A 27,072-nucleotide genomic window follows, 5' to 3' on the forward strand; every position below is an offset into this window, starting at 1 on the left:
CGTCTGTTTGGAATGAAGAATCTAAATTAAGGTGAAGATCGGTTGTAAATTCGAAAAGTTGGGTTTCACACGAGAAGCCTGCCCTGAAACCATGCTGCTTGGGGAAGAAGAAAGAGTTGTGATCGAGGTGATTAGCAATATGGGAGTAGAGTATATGTTCGAAGAGCTTACATGACGTGCATGTTAGTGAAATGGGACGATAATTAGAGGGGTCAGCACGGTCGCTGCTCTTAAAAATTGGCACAACGTTGCTTGATTTCCAGTCATCCGGAATTTCGCTGGTATTGAGGGACTGGGTGAAGATGAGTTGCAGGATTTGGCTTGTGAAATGTTTCGTGCCTTTAAGTATTTTAGCAGGAATGTTATCAGGTCCGGGTGAAGTGGACGGCTTGAGGTTATCAATGAGCTTTGAAATTCCCTCAGATGTGATGGTTACGGGTGGCATTGCAATAAAATTTAGGCTCGGTAAAATAATGCTCTTATCCGCTGGCTCGTGGGTGAAAACTGAACTGATGAAACAATCATCGCAATACTTCAGTACTTTTTGTTCTAACGCAGACATCCGCGCGGCTCCATCTGTTACAAAGTACTGAAAATATTATCCAATGTTTTCCTCAGGCAGCTGTTTTTATTCCTGATAATACCAGGAAGCCGAGACTGATGCCACGAACGTTCAGACATCTAGTTGGGAGCGTGTACAACGTCCCCGCACACCTCGCGTGATCTGCTGTTGCATTAAGATGCTTCTTGTATAACGTAGGAGAGTCCATCGTAGAGGCAGAAGTGCATGGTTGAGCACATGTGCTTAAGTGCATGAACTTGAATTGCGCCAAGAAAGCCTGCATAAGTGATACAGAAAAAGAACGTCTGTAAGGTTGACCTGACCGCGCCCAGCCGTTTGTGATATTGTCATCAATGAAATCGCTCCACCAGTATGTTCCTCATTCCACTTTCGATATGTATTTACGTTGTTTTCACGAAGGGAAGCAGCTTAATATTTTACTGTCAATACAGCAGCGAAAGTGTGCTGCCGAAAGCTTGCTTGGTCGAAGAAGGGATGCATGAGGCAATGATGGTGCAGATTTAGTGCGTCACTGCGGCCAAGTGAATGTGCTACTGCCGAGCCGAAGAAGATGACGAAGGCGAGCCGCTTAGCAGCTCCTTGCGGAACCGTGCCGATGGTGATGGTGCGACCGAGACGAAACACAGGGCAGCAATATTGACTGCACATACGCTATTACAGCGAAGCTACATACCTCTGCCCCACAATGTATTTGTCGTGTCTTTGGGCAAAAATGTGGGCCGATCCCGGAGGTTTGTAATATCGGAACTTTGAGTGGTGGAGGTGAAGCAGGCTTTAAGTAGTCGGCCCCTAATAATAATGATAATAATAACAATGATAACAATATTAACATTGTTACGAAGAGGAAGTCCGATGTCGAAATGTATTTACAACTGTATACAAGGGGAAAAGTTGGTGGTAATAGCGCAGGCTGGCACAAAGGTCAAAGCTCAAGGGGACAGTCTATCACTTCCTCTTCCTCTTGCGTTGACGGTCCTGCCCCAAAGTACCGTGACATAACCCCCCGAAGATTGAGCGCCGTCCCTGCGCTTCTTAGAATGATAGCGAACTAGACGAATCGTACGGTTTTAAACAGAACACCTAGACGACGTCAGTTCATATCTGGGACGAAGACGGTGTGCTTTCAACAGGGACGTTTCGTAATTTATTTGAACTAATAATCAGAATACCCGGTTGGGCCCAGTATAGCGTGACAGCAGTTTTTCGGAGAGGCCGACATGGCGACTTCGAGTCCACAGCAGAACGAGATTTCCGGGAGAGGACTGAAGGTTCCGGTGGTAACTGTCGGAGCGAGTCCTTTCTGACGCCTGAGCCTGTAAGTCGATCGCAGGCAATCTGGCGAGCCATACGAGCCCGACCAACGGCATCATGGGCGCATTTCATGGTATGTCGCGACACGGAAGGTAGCATGGTCTCAAAAGGCAGAGTGGGACGGCGACGAAGCAAGGGTTAAAAAGCCGAGAAACCCGTGGTATCATGGCGTCAAAAATTTTATGCAAATGCCATGTAGGGCAAGGGGCTGTCCCAATCGCGATGGCTTGCTAAAACGTACAAATAGAGCATCTTTGTAAGGGTGCGATTCAATAGTTCAGTCACTCTCTTCGTTTTTGGGTTATAGGCAGTTGCGAGCTTGTGTTCGGTGGAGCAGGAACGAAGGATGCCTTCGACAACTCGGGACAGGAAGTAGCGGCCACGCTCTGTCAGCAGCTGCCCTTTGCGCACCTTGGTAAAAAATCACGTCTTGGAGTAAAAAGTCTGGTACATCTGTAGCACAATTGGTGGGCAGGGCACATGTAATTGCATAGCGTGTCGCATAGTCTGTGTCAACGGCTATCCATTTGTTTCCTTTTATGGACGTGGGGAATGGACCTAGAAGGTCCATGCCGATGCAGAAGAAGGGCTCTATGGGAATGTGGATTGGATGGAATTGGCCAGCAGGTTGCGCACATGGCCTCTTTCGGCTACTTTCGGCGCTGGCAGGGGTCGCAAGCCACAACGTAACATCGCACATAGCGGTAAAGGCCTGACTAGAAGAAGAGACGTCGAGTGTCTGTCGTAAGTGCGGGACGTGCCGAGGGGTCTGGCAGTGGTTGCGTCGTGGAGCGCCGAAAGAACAGTAGAACGGAGATGACGAGGGACAACTAGCAGTAAATTTAGTCGATCAGATGTTGTGTCGAGAAAGAATGTCGTCATGGAGCACAAACATTCTGTTTGAGCTATCTGATTGTCCTGAAGTCAAGCGCTCAATGCTCGACCGGAGAGAGTCGTTCTTTCGATGTTCTGTAACAATGCCGCGAAAGTAGGAAATGTCCAGAGGCAAGTGTCGGCAACCTGTTCGTCGTCTTCAGGAAGATTGACGGGATGACGAGAGAAGTAGTCGGCATCCAGATGTAAGCGGCCAGACTTGTACATCACAACGAAAACGATTCCGCAATAAGACCGCGCACGATTCAGTAGCAGCAGCAGATAAAAAAAACGCGGAGAGGCGCAGCTGGCATGACATGTACCAGCTGGCGTTCAAAACGCGCGCGCCCAGAACCGAAACTGGAAGGAGTCAATCCTATCCGCTTGATGCGCTACAGTCAGTTCGGCAACTGGTCTGTATGAGAATGTCCTGTCTTGTTGAATGTCTTTCTCTATGGTCAATCCCTGACCAAAAAACTGCTTTAAAGTGACACCAATGTTCTGACGCCGCCAATGGAAGGCAGCTGGGGATGATAAGGTAACAGCAGACTTGTGAAGGATGGTGGGCAGATTGTTCTAGAAAAACTGGCCACCCTGTATAAGCAATGCTTCATGACCTCGAGCGTACTGGAAACTTGGAAGAACGCTAACATAATTCTAATCCATAAGAAAGGGGACGCCACGGACTTGAAAAATTATAGACCGATCAGCTTACTGTCCGTTGCCTACAAAATATTTACTAAGGTAATCGCAATTAGAATCAGGAACCCTTTAGGCTTCTGCCAAGCAAAGGACCAGGCAGGATTCCGTAAAGGCTACTCAACAATAGACCATATTCACACTATCAATCAGGTGATAGAAAAATGTGCCGAATATAACCAACCCTTATATATAGCTTTCATTGATTACGAGAAAGCGTCTGGCACAGTCGAAGCCTCAGCAGTCATGGAGGCATTAAGGAATCAGGGTGTAGAGTGTATACGAGCGGTATGTAAAACAACTGAGATATCTATAGTGACACCACAGCCACCGTAGTCCTCCATAAAGAAAGCAACTAAATCACAATAAAGAAAGGCGTCAGGCAGGGAGATACGATCTCTCCAATGGTATTCACAGCGTGTTTACAGGAGGTATTCAGAGACTTGGATTGGGAAGAATTGGGGGTGAAAGTTAATGCAGAACACCTTAGTAACTTGCGATTCGCTGATGATATTGCCTTGCTTAGTAACTCAGCGAAACAATTGCAACGAATGCTCACTGACCTGGAGAGGTAAAGCAGAAGGGTAGGTCTAAAAGTTAATCTGCAGAAAACTAAAGTAATGTTTAACAGCCTCGGAAGAGAACAGCAGTTTACGATAGGTAGCGAGGCACTGGAAGTGGTAAGGGAATACATCTACTTAAGGGAGGTAGTGACCACGGATCCGGATCTTGAGACTGAAATAATCAGATGAATAAGAATCGGCTAGGGTGCGTTTGGAAAGCATTCTCAGATCATGAACAGCAGCTTGCCATTATCCCTCAAGACAAAAGTGTATAACAGCTGTTTCTTACCACTACTCAGCTACGGGGCCATAACTGGAGGCTTACGAATAGAGTTTTACTTAAATTGAGGATGACCCTACGAGCTATGGAAAGAAGAATGATAGGTGTAACGTTAAGGGATAAGAAAAGTGGGCGAGGGAACGAACTCGAGCTGAAATCACGAAAGGTCCTAATTGAAATCAAGAAAAACAAATGGGCATGGGCAGGACATGTAATGAGGAGGGAAGATAACCGATGGCCATTAAGTGTTGGGGACTGGATGTCAAGGGACGGGAAGCGTAGCAGGGGGTGGCAGAAGGTTAGTTGGGCGGATGGGATAAGAAGTATGCAGGGATGACGTGGCCACAATTAGTACATGACCGGGGTAGTTGGAGAAGTATGGGAGAGGCCTTTGCCCTGCAGTGGGCGTAACGAGGCTGATGATGATGATGATGAATGTTCTTACTACCTTGAACGCAGGGTTTTAGAAGGAGCTACCCTCTCGGCTTGTTGATCCTTCGCTGATATTTGAATATATATATATATATATATATATATATATATATATATTTATATATATATCTTAAGTTTATCCATTGAGTTACGCTTGTGCATTGCTGTGAAGCAGCTCACAAGACATGTGGTTTTCCAGTTTTGTAGTATGCTTGACCTGTGTGGGATCCGTTTTCTGGCGTGCATATTAATGCATTAGAAAAACCAAATCTGTGGCGCAAGGTATGTCCTGGGGAGATACGGCCGCTGTGTAAGTGTAACAACCATGAAAAAGGAACTTAGTGTTATCCCTTTGTTTGAACAACGAAGTAGGTTATGTCTGAAGCTGTTTTAATCAATTTCCCATAATCATACGGAAGTATGCTCATCAGAAGGCCCCGCATTGCATTTCCTCGTATAAAGCCCATCCACTTCAAGTTAAACCCGACATTTCTAGGTCTGATCCCTTTGAACGATCTTTTTTTCTAAGAACTATTGTTGCTTGGAACTCACTTCCTGCGTATGTGGCGTACCAGAAAAATGTTGATCTTTGCCACACGCAATGATGCTTTAATGGCGCGATGAAAAAATTCTAGTTATCCGTGACACGTGCATAAATTTACATTGGCTAGTGTTTATTTCCATGGGCCGTCCGTTACACCAATTAGTTATAACGTCAAGGAGAGAGGGGAAACTAACAGTATATTCGTCATTATTTTATTTATATAATGATACCTCAATCATCAGTGAACAGATGAACGCTGAATAATTATTACCTAATCACACTGTGGTGCCGCTGTTACAAAATTCGAGCCTAGCTTGATTGAGTTGCCGTTAAGCAAACAAAAATATAGGACTTCGTAGGAATTCAACAGCCTTCGGAATTTAAAGCTGCATTTAGCACTTACCATCTTTCTCGTTTCATCTTGTCTTAGCCATGTTTCTTGTTTTCTCAAACAGGAAATTGTTTACAGATAGTTTAAATATTGATTAATAATACATTTAGATCACGCACTGATTCGCTAGTGGTACAACCGGGGATACTGATATAGGGAAATAAATTACCATTGGTTCACTGCAACACAAACTCAGCAGTCTCTGTCCTAATTATGAGCTCTGCAGATAATTAGTGAATACAGCTTTTTTGCCTATTTTTATACGGAATACGACGCACATAGTACGCATCCCCATTGCCATTGGTCAGCTAATCTGGGCAACTCTTTCATAACTTCTTTAGAAATGGCGCAGGTTGCTTTAGGTGTGCATGCAAAGTTTAGTTCGTTTTGGTTATTTATAGCTTTACGTAAGCGTTATATCATATTTTAAGGGGTCTTTGGAGAAAGAGAAGTGACACTGTCTTTCATTGTGGAGGAAATGGGGGTCAAGCATGAATCGCATGTGCGCCAAGTTTTAAGGTGTGTGTTAATATTACGGGCAATTAAGTTCCTACCGCAGCTGTTCGATCGAGTCACCTTCTTTGGAAATTTTGGTGAATTTTGTAAGGTCGCACAAAGGCTGTGCGTTTCTGAGATTGTCAAGTTATATCTTGATAATAATTTAGCTTTATATGACGATTAATTAGACAAGAACAGGACCTCTGTAAGCCATCTTGTAGCGTAGCGCTTTGAAAGTTTCTGGCGCACAAAGCAGTAGCATCTACAAAATTATTTCATCTAACTATTATAGAATTCCATGAAGTAAGCATTTACTTTTTTTTAACCAACCAGGCGCCTTTCTGATTAGCATCCCTGCCATTGCCCTTTGCTTTTCTCCGTCCCGAGCTGTTTCGTGAATATATCCTACCAACAAATATATTCTTACATTGCTCCGCACAACACTGAGGAAGCTGAGCACGAGCTTGGGGCTGAAGAAGACGCTTCAGTGACTAGCCTGCTCTAAACTTGCCTTTGTCAATTACTGTAAATTGCACCGCAGTCTCTACTGTCCCCGTTACGACGCGAAGCGCACGAACAGCTAGTATTCCTTATAACAGAGACGATGCACCATATAAGTGATGCAGGCCGTGAAATAACTTTCCAATTGCTCCAAGTCACAGCGGGATTATTGGTAATGGACCGGCCGATCAAGCTGCCCATTCAGTCCATACTAAGGACCACCACGTACCATTACCACTTTCTAGAACTGACGCAGCACGGAAGCTATGCCTGCCTGATCGCCAGTGTACCATGTCGCAATATAATGAGTCACATGTCAGGAATTCCCGACTATACTCCCTTGATCCCACATTAAGCCTTCGAGTCCCATCAAAGCTCCGCCGTGGAGACGCCACACTTTTGTACCGAGTGTGGTTGGGCGCTGCGTTTATCAAAGCCTATGGGTTCCGCATAGGGATGGCCGACACCGAAACCTGTGACTACTGCAGCCATCAAGAATCGATTGGCCATATTTTGTGCGATTGCCCCAGTACCGTCCACAGAGGGAATCCCTTCGCCACGCACTCAACCAGCTGGACGACCGACCACTATCGGAGGAAGGAGTTATACACCTTGGACAGGACCTAACGTCACGGAAGAAGGCAGTGCAATAGCTACTGCGCTTCTTGCGATATACAATCCTTTGTAGATCTACGGCCTTTGTGTGTGTGTCTGTGCGTGCATTTTCTTTCTTTTTTAACCCTTTCCTCTCTGTACTCTGTCTAACCTCTATCTCCCAACATCAGTGCAGGGTATCAAACTGGAGACAAACGTGTGATTAACCTCCCTCCCTACATCTTCTCTTCATCTCTCTCTCTACTGTAAATTAAGGGGCATACTGTAAATGCATTTGCCGTCTTGTTCTTCCTTCCGCAACATACTTTGTGCATGTGTGGGTACTGATGTGCACGACGGAGCTCCGAAGCGGACGTAGGCTTGCCGCTGACAACACGACGACCGATGGACCCGCTGCAAGGGCAGCCACCATACCGACAGAAGAAACCACTAACACTATGCCGGCAGTCATCTTGACTCTGAGGACCTTCCTTCTGCGCATCCGCCGTCAATGTCCGAGAACCTCATTCGTATTGTTCACCGGAAGGTCAGAGCCACGGCACCGGTCGGCTTCTAGACTTGTTCGAACGATTCTGTACCGACGATTTCCCTTGTGCAGTCTGTCGCGCGCGACGAGTTGGCGAACCTTGGAATTCAGTCTGTGTATTCCGTCATCCGATCAGACACCTACATTTGCTTACGATCCTTTCTTCGCGACGCCAGTACCCATTTAGGCCTTTCTAGAACCCAGCGGAATGGCAAACATCTAATGATCGGCCTACTTGTTTCAACTATCGACGCGTTGGCCACATTTGCCGTCACTGCCGCTATACCTGGACGCCGTCCTAACATCAGTCTGCGGTTCCAACCCTACCACCGTTAGCTAGGAACTTGCGATATACAATCCTTTGTAGATCTACGTCCTTTGTGTGTGTGTCTGTGCGTGCATTTTCTTTCTTTTTTAACCCTTTCCTCTCTGTACTCTGTACCACCGGGTGATTTTACAGAGCCATAAAAGTCTGCTTAGTTGTCCTCACCTACACGGCAGATTCGTTTAACCTCACCATGACGATCCTTGTCTCGCTCACCGACTATTTACCGTTTTCCGTACCCCATGTTCCTGCACACTACGGGAAACTTACGGGTGCAGTTCCGAGTGGTGACGCTGCTAGAACGACCGAGACTGCAGGCGCTCTACTGACCTTACCGACGGATATGAATTTAGTTGATGCGACGATGATGGTGTCCCTGTCACTGCTCTGCTTAATATAGGCGCGCACATCTCTGTGATGAGCGACCAGCTTCGTAGACGGCTCACGAAAGTCCTGACATCTGCGGCGTCCTGCCTTGTGCGACTTGCTAATGGAAGAGCACTGGCAACAACAGGAATGTGTGCCACTCGTGTTGGTGACAGTGACCGCCAGACATCTGTTTTCTTTACTCTTATTCAAGAGTGTCCCAACGGCGTTAATCTAGGCCTTAAGTCCTTATCCGCTCACTCCGCGCTTAGCGACTGCTCCGGCGAAATTGTTCAACATAATCTTCCTGAGGAAGTCCCCAGCAGGCTCTGCTTCACCAAGTACATTCGATTCTCCCCGCAAGCCATGATCATCGTCCTGCATTATCCAGCTCCATCTGTGCCTGATGGTGGCTGTGTTGTGTTTCTCTCGTGGACGTCCTCTTTGCCCATCACGTTGCTCTTTCCCACGCCGTCGTCAGTATCACCAACAACTCTACCAGCCTCCATCTCATCAACTTCAGAATGGTTGACCACATGCGATAGCAAGGCATAGCCTTAGGTGCGCTGTCTTCCTCAGAAGTTTGGCAATTTTCAGCCTTGACTGCTTATATTACGTCGTCACCCGTTGACTCGTTTTCTTCACAGGCTGTCCTTCCTAAGGTCACAAACATGGTTGCTCCCGAACTTCTGCCTCATCACGCCGACCTGCTGCTTGTCACCTGCTTTCCACGTTCAGCGACATTTCTGACCTTGGTCGCCTTGTAGGTCAGACCTCTCTCACGACACACCGTATCGATACTGGTGAGCCACGCCCTATTCGCAGGCGACAGTACCGTGTGTCTTTGCATGAACCAGTCACTCAAATGGACGTCAAGAAGATGCTTTCTCATGGAATCATTCAACCATCATCCAGTCCTTCGGCGCCCGCTATCGTTCTAGTTAAAGAGAAAGACGCTGGCGCATCTTCGTGAAAAACAGGCACCTCGACAAGGTCACCTAGAAAGGCTTATACCCTCCACCACGCGTTGTGGCGCCCTGGACTGCGTGCGCACGGCGATGTACTTTTCTTCCATCGATCTTTGTTCCGGTTACTGGCAGATCACAGTCGACGACATGGACCGCAAGAAAACCGCCTTTATAACAACCCATGGCTTATACCAGTTGAAATCTTGCCTTTCGGCCTATGTAATGGGCCAGTTACTTTTGTACGCTTGATGGGTGCACTCCTGCATGACCTCAAGTGGTCCACCTGTATTTGTTACTTAAATGGCGTCATCGCTGTTGCTCCTACATTTGCCTTGCACCTGGGGTGCCTCTCATTCGTTCTTTCGGCGTTTCGCAGTGCTGGCCTTCAACTTAATTCGTCTAAATATCACTTCGGACGCCGCCAAATTACTAACCTCGGTCATCTTCTTGATTCAGCTCGCGTGAGCACAGACCGGGGCAAAGTTAGTACAGTAGAGAATTTTCCTCTGCCGACATGTGCTAAAGATGTCCGGAGTTTTGTGAGCCTGTGCCCGTACGTCGCCGCTTCATGCACAATTTTGCGGATGTCGCCTGCCCTCTGCTCTTCTGAATGCAGACGTTTTATTTTCTTGGGAACCTGAAGAAGCAACCGCCTTCTCGGAGCTTATCTTTCTCCTAACATCTGCACTCTGATGCATTTCGCCCCGTCCGCTCCAACGGAAGTCTGGACGGATGCCAGTGGTCATGGAATCGGTGCCATTTTTCGCCAACGCCCGCAAGGCCATGACCGCGTCACTGCCTACGCCAAGCATCTGCTTTCACTAGCTGTGTTGAATTATTTCATTACTGAACGTGATTGCCTTGTACGTCTATAGAAAGTGGCGAAATTACGCCCTTACCTTTGTGGTCGGCGCTTTACAGTCACCACAAACCACTATGCAGTCTGCTGGCTTTCATCCCTAAAAGACCATACCGATCGCATAGGTTGCTGGGCGCTACGCCTACAGCGACTTAGGCAACTTGTAAGCAACACATACTTGTACACTGTTGCTTGCAAGCCGGACAATTTGCACCAGGATACTGACTGCTTGTGCCACTTTCCAGTCGACCCTGCTGATGTTCCAGTGACCTATGCTTCTGTTTCTGTATTTTCACTATCTCCTTTGCTGACATCGCTACCGAACCGCGCGGAGATCCAATCATACCCCGTATCATGGAAAAGCTGGCACCTGGATCATTTGATCCTTCTCTTCGCAAGTTCCTATTCTAGGACGGCACTTTATATCGCCGCAGCATGTACCCTAGTGGATCTGAGATGCTGCTTATCATTCCTCGACATCTTCGCACCACTGTTTTGTCCAACGTGCACGATCTACCAATTTTGGTCACTTCGGGGAATTCGTACGTACGGCCGTGTCCGGCAATGATTTTTTTGATCCGGTCTGTACCGATTTGTCCGCCGCTACGCCGCCTCTTAGCTGTTTCAGCGCTGGAAGAAGCTTTCTGTGCTCCCTGCTTGTCGACTGCTACCTCTTGACGCTCCTACCGACTCCTTCTATCGCGTCCATGTGGACCTCCTGGCACCTTTCCCTACATCTGACTCAGGCAACAAATGGATTGCCGTTGGAACTGATTATATTAGTCACTTCGCCATCACCAGAGCCCTTCCAACAGACGTAGCCTACTTCCTGTTGCACAACATGATTGTTCACCACGGTGCTCCTCGTCAACTTCTTACCGACAGGGGTCGCTCCTTCCTCTTTACAGTTGTGGCCGACTTCCTCCGTTCTTTTTCTACCAAGCACAAATTTACTAATGCATGCCATCCGCAGACGAACGGTCTTACGTAGCGGCTTAGTCGAACGATAACGGACATACTGTCCATGTATGTTTCTTACAACCATTGCGACTAGGATACCGCTCTCTCTTTTGTCACGTTCGCGTATAATTCACCACGGAACAACACTGCGGTTACTCGCCATTTTTTTTTTTGTGCGGCCGAGATCCTGTTCTGCCTTTTGAAACAATACTCCCTACCGCACAAGAGTTCGTGTATCAGTAAACCCGCGATGCTGCTCGAGCAGAAGGAACCAATTAAGTTGGTCACCGTCGCCTTTGTGTTTCTCAGAACAAGCAGAAAAGCATTTGTGGTTGTCGTCACCGGGACGCCGAATATGTCGCTGGGGATGTTGTACCTGTGTGATCTCCCACCCGCCGCTTCGGCCTCTCGGAAAAACTTATGTCCCGCTCCTGCGCTCCTTACGGGGTGCTCGGTAAGGGCCGCAAGAGCGCGACATAAGTTACCGGGTGCTCGGTGACCGAGGTAACCTACGAAATCTCTCCAGTCACATCTACTACTCGCTCCACCCAGACTTCCCGTGACGTCGTTCACGTCAGCCGCCTAAAATGCTACTAGTAATTTTCTGCCTAAGAAACACTGGGACGGCGCTTCCACGCTGGGTGAAAATATCTTGCACAGGTCTGCACAAGGACAAGGAAGATGAGCATGCGCTTGAGACTGAAGAAGACAACGCTTTAGAGACTGGTCTACTGTACACTTGTTTGTCAATTACTACAAATTACTGTACATTATGTAAATAAAAAATTAATTAAGTTACGGTATTTCGCATGCCAAAACCATGATGTGAGCTGAGGCATGTCGTAGTGGGGGGCTCCGGAAAATGTCAGCCACCTCTGGTTTTTTAAGGTACAGCAATATCTAAGCAAACGGATTTATTTGCATTTCGCCCCCATCGAAACACGGCCGTCATACTATAAATACGTTATTCGTCTTGCTTCTTTCCTCTGCAACAATGTAATTCTAAACTGAACCTACCGAGTAGCTTTCGCTTCTACAAGGGAAATGGGCAATCCTTTCTTCTGAAAATTTCTGCACCGAAATGAATGAGGCATGTTGAACTTAAAAAAAGAGTCAGTTAAAATGCGATTACAGAAAGCTCATTTTTTATTTAGCTTCCACTTCTTTTACATAAATTCTGAAAAACTACAATATTTCAAGAAACAGTACTTGACGTATACAACTCTGTACCTGAGTAACTAAAAACAACATCGTAATTCTGTAAGCTGCATCTAATAATTCATTTATTGCGCACAAGAATGATATATGCCACCCTGAAGTGCGTGACTAACTTTTCAATATAGCATTCGCCAAACTTTTACAAACATTGTAAGAAATTCACATACGTCGTAAATTCATACGTTAAATTTGTCTCATTGAGATTCTCCAGGGGATGTAGCTTAGGGAGATGCGATATCAGTTTTTACGCTAATTAAATGATTTGTAGGCTGCGTACTTTTTTTTCAGATTTAGATTTCTGACGATAAATGTCAAAAATGCCATGGCCTAAATTAAAATGATTATTGCAGCCATCTTTGTGATTTAACATCCTTAAATGCAACAGTTCTCATTCAGATTTGTTTAGCAGTTTTCTCATAAAATTGTTTATGCGTTTTACATGTATTTGAGCAGCCGGAATCGAAGAAAAGCTCGAGATAAAGCTTCCTCTTAATGCATCACATCGGTTGTATAGGAAACCCACGAAACATAACGCGGACTGTACGCAAGCCCGCGGCCGCAGTGGTGCCCAAATAATAAAAAAACAGCAATGAAGAAAGAAGATCAACGGAACTTTGCGGGAGCCGTTATCTTGGCCAGACATCTCATCCGGAATGCCGGAGCTGGCAAGGTGTCTAGCAAAATTCGTAATACATTGCCAATAGAGCATGTAGATGGTAGTCTTATTGATAAGGCTGATACATAAGTGCGCTCTTTCGTAAGTACCAAGGTGAAGCAAGAGTCTCAGGGTGCGCCTCCCTTTATTTTCTTTTCGTTAGTTGTGCGCAATGGCATACGTCATGTCGCGAATCTAAGTTGTTTGGGGTCGATACGTCACGTGGCAGAGAAAAGGCAAACTTAACGTATGTCCAGAATTCCTGTAAATGGAAATGCGGCCGCCGTGGCGGGGATTTGATCCCGCGACCTCATGCTTAGCAGCACTGGCACTGAGCAACCACTGCTGGTATTCGAATGTATTTCCCCAATTCGATAAAAGTGGTTCAGGGCCCCTTTAAGTGAAAGCTGCGAAACGTGTTGTAGCTTGCTGCGTCGAAAACGTAACTGGTTGTATGCAATTGGCGACTGAAAAAGTAATTGAACTACAGTGAGTGTTACCCAGTAAACAGAATAATAGTTAAGTTACAAAATTAGGGAGAAAATGTACTTAATTAAAAGTAATTATTTTCGTGAAATTGGCTAAGCACAAGCCTGGTTAGGGTCAAGCATATCGCGCCACGTGCATTAAGGCTTTGTCTTGTGCACACCTCAGTCGACCCTGCCACAGCGAGTACATATTCGACTCATGAAGGGGACCTGACTCAATAGTCCGCAATGCTAATAAAATTTGGTACTGGCAAGCTAAGCTCCCTTTTTACTACTCTCACTTCGTTCGGTGTATTCAATCTGGTTGTCTATGTGGAAAACTCTGTGCGCTTCATATTTCTGTATGGTAGCAGTGCTGTTAGCAGCGGTGCATCAAGTACGTACGCCAGCAGCCTGTATACGTTGACAAAACACGAGGGCGGGCGTATCACTTCCACTTGAGTATTTCCGTGTTTATTCTGCGACTTCCAGCTACCAGTACTTTAGCGGACTGAAAGACGTTCTTTGCTGATTCGAAAAATTTCAGGCGTCCTATGTTCTTGAGAGCTAGCACACTGTCATGATCGGGTCTTCATTCGATGGCGTCGATGATGTCATTTGAAAAGTGTCCGTCTGGCTCCTTTGGCACTGACCACATATCTGACCACGACATCTGCTTTCACCACCGCAACCATATGTATTTCCAGCTGGCATATTCTGCCTGGAGGCAGTAAAATGCCAAGTAAGAAAAAAAATGTTTCAGATTACCCACAAACCAAACCAACACTTAAAGAGTAGCGATAGCGGCGAGTACAGTCGTTGGTCGTCGAATTGAAACTGGAGGCTCAAGTTCGTCGGATAAGTGTTGGCCAGGATACAATACTGTAGTGTGAGTGCGTACACAAAGTATGCTTAAACAGTCCGATAGGGAGGATACAAAACTAGCACTGCATTTTCAACGGTAACAAACGGACAACTGCAAACATTCGCTGAAGCTCTGGGCATCCGCTAGGCTCCATTCATTGCTGTTCGCATAGGGTGCATTCGTTATTACGTTCACGCAAGCCTGTGTTAAGCCAGGTCAGAAGTTGACAGGCTTGCACACGTTACAGGAAAAAGGTGAATGATTAGAAGGGCAGTTTTTTTCATTTCCGTGGCCCTCTCGGAAGGCCGGTGTGGAAGTTTCCCAAAGACCAGAAAGTTTGGGAACCCCTGCACTAGTTTTATGTTAGGGTGCTCTTGTTGGCACGCGAAGTTTCAATAAGTGATGCCCACAGATTTATCAACATCATTATAAAAATTTGGAATACAATAAAACCTGTATTGTGCCGTAGGATAACTTGATAACAGTAATAATGCATTGAAAAGCGGTCATCCGCAAAACATAAGGCGTTCTATGCACGACAGTATAGTTAGGTGAATGTACAGCTTTGAAAACCAAGGACAGGCTAACAGGTCATTATCGCAACCGATACCAACAGCAGCCGCTACTGTTTCAATGGGGAATGGTGTCTATGGGACTAGGGCCAATTGAGCGTTTGCGGGCGAGAGACAGGCGAACTATTCCTGTGCGACCAGTACACCACCGACTCAACCAGCACAGCAACAACATGGTGTATGACACCGGTAGTCTGCAAATACGTGTAGAGTATCGTGCAGTGCCGGAGTGAGGTGCACTTTTCTTTTTTGGTCGGCAGAGTGGTGAACGCAACGGGGGGGGGGGGGGGGGGAAGCGGCGGCAGTTTAGGTTTGCAGTGCAGTTTTTCCTAAGATTATGTCAGCTAGGAAGAAACTGGTCACGTTGAGTCGCATTAATGAACACAGCAAACTCTTGTGAAATGTCTGCTTGTTTACCATTTCTTTTTTCAAGATGATGTTGCGGGGTGTGTTGTTACGCGTCGTTCTTATTGTTTATTTTATGCGTGTGTTGTTGTTTCTTTTAACGCGATAGCGTTAAGGAGCTCGTGTCGCAGAAAAGCCGGTGTCGTCGGTGTCGGCGTCCGCGGCATTGGCCGTGAGCGATAAATCACGGCAGGCACTTCATAAATAAAAAGCAACTTCCAAGATGGGCTGGGTGGGAATCGAACCAGGGTCTCCGGAGTGCGAGACGGAGACGTTACCACTGAACCACGAGTTCGATGCTTCAAAGCGGTACAAAAGCGCCTCTAGTGAACGCGGTGTTGCCTTAGAAACTAGCTGTTTCTAAGGCTCAGGCGTGCGTCGCTTGCTCAAGCGCACATTTCGTTGTCGCGCCGAACGCTGCGTTGCTCGACGCTCACCGCGTCCGATGCGGGGCGCGTAGTCGCTGCGCCGTAGCCCATTGTCTTACACCCCTTGGCGGGTCGACGGGAACGCTATCGCGTTTCACTCTTGAAGGCGAAGCTTAAGCGTCCTCCAATTTTTTCTTAAGAAGTGGAGGAGCTTACTATTACGTATTAACTACTGTGCGAGCATAGCTTATGGGTCCTTCGATTTAGTTAGCAGCATTATGATCGCCGCCACTCGATGAAGGGCTGTCGATTCAGGTCTAGCGGGAATGTCATAGGCAGCTTGCTCTTGCATTATTTTATTTATTATAGTGGCTGAATAGCAAGCGGCTGCAGAATCTTTGGAAGGGCGTGTAAGGACTGCTGCATAAGGTGCCTTGGATGGCGCGCTCACCGCTCAGGGTGGTGCCACTCTTTGAAGAGGCCGCTGACGCCATGACCGGTTTTCAGCTTGCACCGCCGCCATTCTATTGCTAACTCCTGGCTTCGGCCCTGCCACCAGACGCCGATCGCGGCATTCATCATGCGGTGTTTCTACAGAATGGCCGGGTGTTACGTTGCCCAGTGCACTGACAACCCTAAAGGTTGCCGAATAGCACTTTTTCGTTTCATCGAGACCCGAAAAGATGGCTCTCGCGGACTGTGAAAATCAAATGGGACAATTGACGGCTGATGGACTTCTCGTGTACATGCAACGTGAGTAGCCGACTTCATAGCCGCGCCTAATTCATTTGTGGGCATAAACAAGCCCGTCTGTCATGCTGTTTCTGCGAGAGTGGTCCTTCGCCTGCGAAAAATTCTACCGTAGAACGACAAATACTACATTTTTCTTAGAAGGAGGCTTCTTCAAGCCTGCCTCGGGAAACTCTTCTCAGCAGTGCGCTTCATATTAAGGGCGCTCCAAGGCTTGTTAGCATGAACCAGTTTCTCCACACTCCGCGGGCGCCATTCTATGACCCTGGTGATCGAGAATACCTTTTCGACCCCCTTTTAAAGCGAAGACTCACTGGGGAAAAAATTATTGCGATGAAATTGACGACTAACACATCTGTAATCGCCCACCCCTCATAAAACCCCTACACTAGTGCCTCTGAGCTATTGTAAATAAATAAATGAATAAATAAATAAATAAATAAATAATACCGACGTAGACAACTGTGAGATTATTGGATTTCTGTTTTGCGGCAGAATGGGTGAAAATGTAGTGTCGGCTGAAAGCACGAGAATACCAGAGAGAGTCTGTTGAGGTTGGCACGAATTCTTATGAAGGATGCAGTGAAAACAAAGAGACGTGTTATTTGATTTTAACACACGCTCCATTTTACTGCTACATTCTACAAAATCTACTTTTGAAATTGCCTTTTCGCCAAGAGGCTGGTCTTGTGAAAAGCTTTATTATCAGTTTTCTTGGCCAGTAGACTTGCAGGTCTGTGCATAAACGTCGTATGATTGTTTTCCGCTAGATAACGTTTCGTATTGCTTTTGGCACTCTGGCCTTTCTCTGTCAACTTTATCATTCCATACATGCATTTCGTATTGATCTCCACCTGGAACCCAGAAAAAGAAAACAGAATGCATTATACAGAGCAGCATCCAATAAACGCTGAAAAATAGCTGCCCCGCTATTTCTTAATGTACAGTATCCGAATGTAATTTAATGGATGTGTCTTCATCGCACACAATTTGGTCAAACACATCTGTTTTATTTTGGCCTCTTGTTAATTTTCTAGATAGCGTCGTAGTGGAGGTCCAAAAGGCGGCTTAGAACGTGCTCGGAATAGAACAGCCTCTGCAGTAAAAAAATTCCAGACACAGAGACGAGGTTCTGCTTGCTATAAGTTTCAGAAGTGACAGAAGTGTCAGAGATGACATCAATATTCATGCTACTTAATGAAACAACAAAATATTCAGAAGCACCCCACTTATATATTTATTTAAGTTGTTAGCATTTATTTTTCACATGCCTAAGACCTTAGGGTACCAGCGCAGGGGCAACTAAAAATCAAAGATGCAATGGGAAACAGCAACAAGGAAACTCTACAGTAGTCATATTACTATACTACGTTACGAGGAATATAAGTTAAGTGACTTTAATTGGTTTATTGTAAGATAGTGTCACCTACGGGTTATGCCGTGGAGGCGCGTGGTTTTGATTCCTTAAGGTGCAGGAACGGGCGTAATTTTGCTGACAACTGAATTCTCGCCGCAAGCAGTGGTAAAGCCCTATGTACATCGTGAACAAAAGAACTTCTCGAACATATTGTGTGCACTTCATGGTTGACCTAACTGGGCTTTGTCGCATCCGTATAGAAAATCTAACGCATTTTCATGGGGAGAATATCGAGTTTGTCGCATGGTGGCAGCAGAGTTCACTAATGAACAGGGTGAGGAAACACCTGGGGTAAAAGAATACAGATACTTTGGCGCATGCATAAACGATGGCTATATATATGGAAACATAGGAAAAAAATACAATATTAGCCAAGGGGAAGAGAAATAGGGCCATAATAAGACAGAGCGCTTTGGGCATAGAATTTGTGTGAGGTGCTCCGGGATATGTGAAAAGGAGTATTGGCTTCAGGACTTACATTTCAAAATAGGGGTCAGGGGCACAATCAGGACTCTATGGCAAACAAAGTTCAGTGGGACGCTTCGCATTGAGCGCTCACGGGAAGACTACAAATGAATCTGTGCAGGGTAATAGGGGCTCGACAAGTGAGTGAAGTGAGTTTTGAAGTGACTGAAGCTCAGAGTAAAATTGATTTGGAAGAACGACTAAGGAATATTAAAGAAAATAAATGAGTTGCAATAATTCTCAGGTATTTGTACCGGAAAAACATTCACTCACAGTGGGGGAAAGAACTAGGAAGCTTACCAGCAAGCAGGCGACCGGTATGGTAAGCAACATGGCAATAAAGAAAGTCAAACGCAAAGTCAGACAGGCTGAGACAATCTCACGGGTGTCAGCAAAGGAAAAGAAACCTGCTATGAATGATTACCTAAATGGAAGAAGAAAATCAGGAAAGAGACAATTCCTGATAACTTAAAAGAAAAATCTTTACTTTTCGAAGGCAGATCAGGATGCCACAGGACACGTAGTTATAAAGCGAGGTACACCAAGGAACAAGAATCTGCTAGCTGCGTTATAGCTAGGGAAACTATGGAACATGTTTGACTAAAATGCGAAGTTTTCAGCGAAACTGTTGGTCTAGGCTTCTCTGGCCTCCTTGAAGTACTTGTGTTCCGGGAGAACAGGGGACAGTAAACGTGTCCACAATAAAGAGTAGTAAGGGGCGAGTGATGCTTTTCTGGCAGAAAAGTAGGGAGACCACGAACAACGGAGGCATACAAAAACAATGTTCCCAATAGTGGTTCAGAAAGTTTGATGCCGTTAATTGTTGATGTGTGTTCTTTTTCTAAGAAAAGAGAGGTAGGACATTAGCAAAATAAGAACAGGAGCTTGGTGGCGCCGCCCACCACGCCTTTTGAAAAGGGACGCTCATAGGATCGATCCGTCCATCCATCCATCCATCTATCCATCCATCCATCCATCCATCCATCCATCCATCCATCCATCCATCCATCCATCCATCCATCCATCCATCCATCCATCCAGAATCGCTATATCAGTGGTGTAGTTGCTTTTTAATGATCGTAATCTTATTCTACTTGTGTGAAAATTTCTGCTATCTGGGTTTGGTCAGCACAGCACTTCAAGACGCGGTTTTGAAGTAGGACTCCAATTTTAAACAATTAACTGCTCAAGAATGTTGCGTTGTGAAACTGTGGTGAAGGTGCGGTAACAGTTGAGTGAGAAGTATTAATGCCGTGTTAGATACTAATGCCAGTATTCTGCCCTGGTTTCTCTCAAGGGACACCGTGCACAAGGACTCCCGAATAGTGTTTGTTGTTCACCGAATGCCATTTGATATATATGATGCAAGAAATATCCACTAATGCTGTAGTAGAGCATATAGTTCAGAGTGGTCTTGCCTTCTGCGGCATTACTTAGTTACTTTTAAGAAAATGTCGCAAGACTCACTGCCGTGTGCTCGAGAGATATTAGCCAAAATGGGATTTTATAATAGCAGAGCCCGCATCAGCCGTAAATTCTCGCTGTTGAACCAACACTTAGCACCCTAGTCGAGCAAAAGCAAACTTTCCGTCCACGAAACTGCCTGCATTTTATACAACATTTGTGTCTTTCTAATTTGATTGTCAGCATAATGCAAGAATAACTAGTCACGGGAGAATGGCCGTTATAAATGTGGCCAGTTATGTGACACAACGCGTGGACAACACATTTATTCTTCCGTAGCTGTAACTGATATATATGTTGCCTTTGTAAATAGCCTTCCGAAATCGTCGCATGTCAGAGTCACCGAATTCATCCCGGGAAGAGCGGAAGAACGCTGATAAGGGGCATTTTGACTCATGTTAAGAAGTGCGGCAGGCATATTTGGAAGGTCGGTAGATATCTATCGTGTCCCCGTCTGTACTACGCTCAGTCCACTCTCTATTATTTCAACCTGTTTTCATAGACGAAAAAAATTGGTAGTGGAGCTGAAAAAAGTTGAATGGACGTTGTTGAACAAACTAAATGTATTTTTGAATTGATCTGACATTTTCAGAGTAAGAAATAATAGCGATAATATTGTTACAATTGCCCACTGAGCGACCTCGTAAAAGTTAAAGGTTTGTTTAGCATTTTTATACCATCATTTGAGGCAAAGGAGTTAAAATAAATAGGTGAATTCTTCGCAGACGAAAAGAAATGTATGAATAAGCTACCTGCATATATGAACAGGAATACAGACAGAGTAAAGAAACATTACCTAGAGACACATGCGTCTATGAAGTGACGCCATGTACCAATTATAGAATTATGTTTGGAATCTTTAAGCAATTGCTCTGGGCTCCGAAATAACGGAGTCGATCTGCAACATTCTACAAACATGGGAGAATGCTGATACACGTGAAGGCGCGTCATCATAACACAACCATTGCATGCCAAAGCACCTATACTTAGGATTTAAATCGTACAAGCCCATCTGACCAGTCGTATTATATAGCCTCGTGCACCTCACCAATGTCACGTAAGGAAGAAACAACGATTAATGGCGGTGAAAGATGGTTCATACAGCGAGAACGAAGCCATATATATATTTAACGATGTCATAAATCACATAATTAGCACCGCCAGAGTAATCCCAAGCGACTAGATGAACATTGTGATGTTTCGCTGACTGTGAAGACCAAGACTGTGGCACACTTGCAATTTACGAAATCTACCCCTTATGACAAAATTGAGCCCAGAAAAATAATTTACGCTCAATGCACAGCGATATCGGCGAGCACTCTCGTTGTTCGTCAAATTCTGATCAATGTCATGCGTGTCGGTTATTTATATGTGATTGGAGCTTAATAGCTGGTGCTTACGTGCATTCCAGAATGTACATCGCTATTTGTGTCAGTCGTGCAGTCTGATTAGACAAGTTTCCCTCTTTCTAGAAGAGGCAACCATAAGTTTCTGCTAGTAACCCCAGCACCGGTTGCTCTCCTAGCGGAGAGAATCGGACGTCGAAGGTAATCTCTTATCGGTCGAAACGAATGACTGCCCGCTTGGTTTGAAGCGCATCCTGGCCGTGGTTGAGAGAGATAGATAGAGAGAGAGAGAGAAACGAAGAGGGAAAGGTAACGAGGTTAACTAAGGACGAGCCCTGTTGGCTACCATGCACTGGGGGAGAGCGAAAAGGGAAGAACCGGTGGTTGCGTTTACACAATGACAAGCATGACATTATCATCCCGCAAGCGTGATGCTCATAATTTTTGTGTCCTTCAGCGTCTCAACAACCTCGAAGATACGAAACATTGAGGCCTGCCTACCAAACTGCGTATTTAAGGAAATATCTCACATGAGACAAGCGCCGAAATGTTCTCGCATGTCATCTTTTCATGTATGCCATGTGGTAAATTGAGTGGCTCTTACGTGCAGACCAATACAATTTAGAAAATTTCGTACATACGGGCACGCTTACTTATTGCTGACCTCTCTCAGGTTGAAGCGCGCTGCAGGACTAGCTAATTGGAAACATCGTCGTTGTTAAATTCACGATGCCGTCTTTTCTAAACGCTGTACTTTTGATTTTGCTTTCGCAGCAATGCAACCTCACGGCCGTTCTGCCGGGAATTCTACCCATCGTATGCGAGCCTTTGAGCCGGCCGCGTGACAGAATGACAGCTGTAGTAGTTTACGCCGTTCGGAATTACGCACCATTGTAAATGAAGATAGCGCTTCATAAAATCATTTCGATTTTTACAATTAAGTCCTTATTATAGCTTTTCTCACAAGCCTTTGCAAGTTGTTGAGTTATTAATTGCACGTAGCCGTGGCTAAAACAAAAAACCTCTAAAATATTTAAAATATGGGGTACACCTATTGAGGGATGCTGTAAGATTTTGAACTTCTTAAGATCGGGAGTCCGAGCTAACGTTGCCTTTTCTTTTTGAACGCGTAAGGACCTTATAATCACACAACAGACATTTGTTGCGTGTCGGTTATGTATAAAAGTGATTGGAATGGTGAAATATTGTGACTACTGAGTGCAAAGCAACAGGAATTGGTGGCGTAACACGTGATAGCCATTTTCCTGAGGTTCACTAGCACACAAAAGAAAACGATCTTTTGCGTGCTGACGCACCTACCAAAGAACATTAATTCCCCTCAGCACTTCAGGAATGTTATTATAGCGTGTTTCATTATAACAAGAATACAGAGTACAGACATTTGTTTATATATTTCTTAGCGCGGTGGCTTCTGTTGCTGTGAACGTTCATCGAAAAAAAAACAGCAATTGTTCTTTATTTCAGAAAGCTTTTTTTCAGTGGCATTTTTGCTTGAAATTCATCTGTACTTTAAGATTGACGTTGCAGAAGATCTTGCCACTGATCTGGGAGACATTGCGCTTGTAATTGCACTTTAATCCACCCTTTATTTAATGCCCTAAATGTCAAGCACATCAGACGCTCGCCATTCTTGATGTTATTATCGCGAAGAAAGCATTCTGCGTTGGAACAGTTTCTGGAAAATTGCACGGTAGTCTACAAATTGCCGTTTCACAGCAAGTCTTTAAGGATATAAAAGTGACGTGAAGAGGCGAAGTCAACGTGCTACTGTTCTACATATTGCACGAGCCCCACTAGCAATCGTAGAAGGAGCAGGCACATCACGAATGTCGCGAGCAACGAGAGAGAAAAAACACGCAGCCGCATTCTAAACAAACAACCGACGAAGTGCCGTGGGCGGCCGCCGAGGCATTGTTTTACAACGAGGGGGGAGGGGGCATTTAGCACGGTGTAGTTGCACCCTCTGAGCGAGGTTGTCCTTATAAAATCGGCGGCAGCATTTGAAGTAATTCCATTACATTGCAATACAATACAATGCGCTGCGCGTTAATCTTGTAATAGTATTTAGCCGGTGATAAACGGTGAACAGGAAAAGACAAAACAAGTGCCATTAGAGAAGTGCATGCTGGCGGGCTTCGAAGCCGGCACAAGGGCGTAGCATCTGACGTCATCGACACATAATGGCGTGCGACTGGCGAACAAATGTTAGAATTACGCCGCAGCGCTGTTCGGAGTTGTATGACGTCGTCATGGTAGTCACACTAAGCAGCAGCAAATAACTCGGTGTCCAGGGTGGCGAAAATTTCACAAGTTTGGAAATTATGCATAATCTGTGGCATTTGGGACATATGTGGCGCACCGAGCAATAAAGGTTTAACATTGCTTGTTGATGCGGCAAAGATAAACGTCGACAATACTTTGAGTAACGTAATGTCATCAAGTTTGTTTTCAGTTAATTGCTTGCCATACTACCTCGAGAAGACATTCCCACTTGCTTTGGTAAAAAGTGAGCGATGGCCATTGTGCGCATACTCAATAGTGTATTATGAATCCTGAGATATACAAAGACTGCTTTTTCGTTCCGCAGTCTTGTATATTCCATGCCTCGACATGGTTTAAGCTCCTGCTTTTTACACCTCTTCAATATGAGTGCGCTGTGCTTGTGTACTCAAAGGTATTTCATAGACTGCTTCGTGGAACACATATGCAACTCCACGGTATGAAAGACCTTAACATACTTCAATAGACTTTGTACGATTGCTTAAACTAACTTTAGCTTGGTTTTCAAAATAGTTTATCGCATAGATGCCGTTAGCTTGAATAAGAAGCGGAAAAAGCATGTGCTGCTAGCTATAAGCAGGTAAATTGAACTGAAAGTAGCTCAAGCCAGATTCTGGAGACTTCTTGCAGAAGATGTCTCAATAAAGGTCGTGTTTTCGTTTTCCTTCGTTGACCTGTACCGTTCTATTTGTCTAGACCATTAGGGCTATTCAAGTCATCGTTTTTGCTGACCTTCATTCTAACGCTAGAAAATCATGTACATTCTTTGAATATTAGCATTTCTTCTTCTGGTTCCACTCAGCAGAATCTCAGTTTGCTGCCATGGTAAACTTGTTTTAAACCACGTTAGTGGTTTTACACTTTCGTCTCATTGCTTCTGCGATTTTCTAAACGATGTTTTTAAGGGCATTTATGCTTCTTGGTTTCGTAGTTTTTCTTCACGAACGAATTGCCCACTTGTCGATACGTTGGCTACCACGAGATTCCCTAATAAACTGCTGTTGTTCACTTTTATCCGAAATCATTTATGACGGCTCGTTTTCTCGGCTTTTGGACATTCTTGTCCGCAGAAAGCTTTAATGTATGACGCTGATTTTTCTCTACCGACTGAATATAGGTACGGTACTCGAGCAGTAGTTTCGTGTATTCATCAACAGCAGCAGCCTATACGGAAATTTGGACTTAACATATTGTATATTGACTTCAATATCATCCTGCTTCATTAAGACCCTAGGGGCTGAGTGATTGCTGCACGGTAAACGTTTAAGTTTACTGTGCAGAAGACTGCAGAGTTTGATACAGAGAGAACGAAAACGAGAAAAGGCAGAGAGGCCAGAAAGGTGAGTTTGCAGCATGCTATCCTGTATTACGAGGGGTGGGAGGGCAGGGTATATGGGTTTAAAAGAGGTAAAGAGCGAAAAGAAATTGGAGCACGAAGGGCGCTTCCAAACAAGGCGTCAACCCAGTACGGTACATCACTAGAAGCACAGCAGCTCTAGCACGACCATATGATGCCATGATAAGTACAGTCGATGCTTATAAAGTTTTCTTCCGACAGAGGATTGTCGTTTAACAAGTGGATCGCAGCTGAGAAAAATTTTCTCTGTATACGGTGCTGCCCACACTAAGGTTCAAGAGAACAAATTGTTTCTATTTTAAATGGTCGTGCGGGAAAACAAGGTGAGAGGCGTATATTTAGTGAGCTTGGAGGAACGAATAAATGAGGTGAGAACGCCGAACAGAAACGGTCTTGCCATTTTTATAATTTCTTATGGTGATCATTATTTACAAGGTGTATTAGCGCTATCATATCAGTGTCTTCTGCAAGTGCCGCTAACGCATATTAAAGTTGAAAAAATTACACGGAAGCTCGAGAGGCAGCCAGTCACCTCGCAACGAACGATAGAAGGGACTACACGACGCTATTAGAAAGCAAAGGGGTAGCTATATGAAAGTTTAAATCAAAACTAAAACGAAAAGTCAAGTCGACGATGTATGGCGACGAGGGAATCAGAGGTGGTTTATTACAGTTGTAGAATGGATGGCAAGTGACAGGACGGCAGAAAAATAGGAATTTCGCCAATTTACAGGTCTGTTGCGAGATGAATTGTTTCAAGGCTGGCGTAGTTACTCATCGCCTTGCACCTGCAGTGAACTTCAATTCTACAGACCTATGATGGCATACCAATGATGAATCTCGAAAATTAGGCAATTCTTATAGAAGTACACTTTTAGCGGCGTTCTAAAGGCAGCTGTTATGTATGCGTGTCAGAACCGGTCGGAGAGCCAGTCAGGATGCGAAACTACATGCTTTCTTATATGTTTTGTTCATCTTTTGATAAAATAAATTTGCAGTGGACACGGCTTTAAGTTGCTGCCCATCAAACGAATAAATATGCATCGCAATGCTTGATTACAGCTTGGCATTCTGCGACTTTAGTTTCACTCGAAAGTAGTAGACCAACATACCTGACTCTAAATATTACCGTGCGCCGCATGCGTTCTTAATGCAGCCTATCGCTTTATTCGCAGTAATATATGCACATTCAAAAGCTTCCCATGCAAAATATTTTCCAACCTTATTGTCAAAGCGCCAGTAAGAAGAACAAACACCATCATTGCCATCATCATAATTATGGTAATCAGCCTGCTTATATGTTCACTACAAGACGAAAACCTCTCCCAGCGATCTCCAGTTGCAGCTGTCTTGGGGTAGCTGATGCTAACCTGCGCATAAAAATGTCCTAATTTTATCGCCAAACGTAAATTTCTGCCGTCCTGATCAGCGCTTCCCTTCCCTTGTTGGCACCCATTCTGTAACTGTAAGGGTCGACCGGTCATCAGTGCTTCACAGTACATGGGCTGGCCAGCTCCATTTCTGTATCTTTATCTCAAAGAGGACATCGGCTACCCCCATTTCCTCTCTCATCCACACCGTTATCTTCCTGTCTCCTAAGCTTACTGCTTGAATTCTTCCTTTCCATCGCTCTATGCGCAGTCTTTAACTTGTTCTCGAGCTTCTTTGTAAGTCTCCAAGATTTTGCCCCATATGTTAGCACCAGTAGAATCCACTGGTTGTGCACCTCTCTTTTTTAATGATAATGGTGAGCTTCCAGTCAGGATCTGACAATGTCTGACGCATGTGCTCCAGGCCAATTGTATTCTTCTGTAAATTTCATTCTCATGATCAGGGTCCCTTGTGAGTAATTGACCTAGGTAAACATATTCATTCACAGACTCTAGAGGCTGCCTGGCTATCATGAATAGTGTTTTCTTTGCCAAGCTATAGAATATTACCTTCTGCATACTAATATTTAACTCTACTCTTACACTTTTTCGGTTAAGGTCATCAATTAATTCATCCCCAGAGTCGCTGATCACGACTATGTGATCTGCGAACCGAAGGTTGTTGAGATATTTGCCGTTGATCCTCACTCCTAAGCCTTCCTAGTCTTATAGATTGAAAACTTTTAAGCTTGCAGAGA

General features: G+C 45.0%; 1 protein-coding gene across 4 annotated transcripts in view; it reads right to left on the reverse strand.

Annotated features, from left to right (window-relative positions):
• Nucleotides 1-17,199: 17,199 nt before the first annotated feature.
• LOC142578068 (uncharacterized) overlaps nucleotides 17,200-27,072 on the reverse strand; it is an 85,812-nt gene continuing 75,939 nt past the window's right edge. For all 4 annotated transcript variants that reach the window (XM_075687484.1, XM_075687482.1, XM_075687485.1 and 1 more), the window contains one exon: nucleotides 17,200-17,448. In XM_075687484.1, the coding sequence (XP_075543599.1) occupies nucleotides 17,300-17,448 (149 nt within the window). In that variant the 3' untranslated portion in view covers nucleotides 17,200-17,299. The remainder of the gene's footprint in view (nucleotides 17,449-27,072) is intronic.

Source organism: Dermacentor variabilis, chromosome 4 (genome assembly GCF_050947875.1).
Source record: "Dermacentor variabilis isolate Ectoservices chromosome 4, ASM5094787v1, whole genome shotgun sequence".
In the NCBI taxonomy this organism is placed as follows: domain Eukaryota; kingdom Metazoa; phylum Arthropoda; class Arachnida; order Ixodida; family Ixodidae; genus Dermacentor; species Dermacentor variabilis.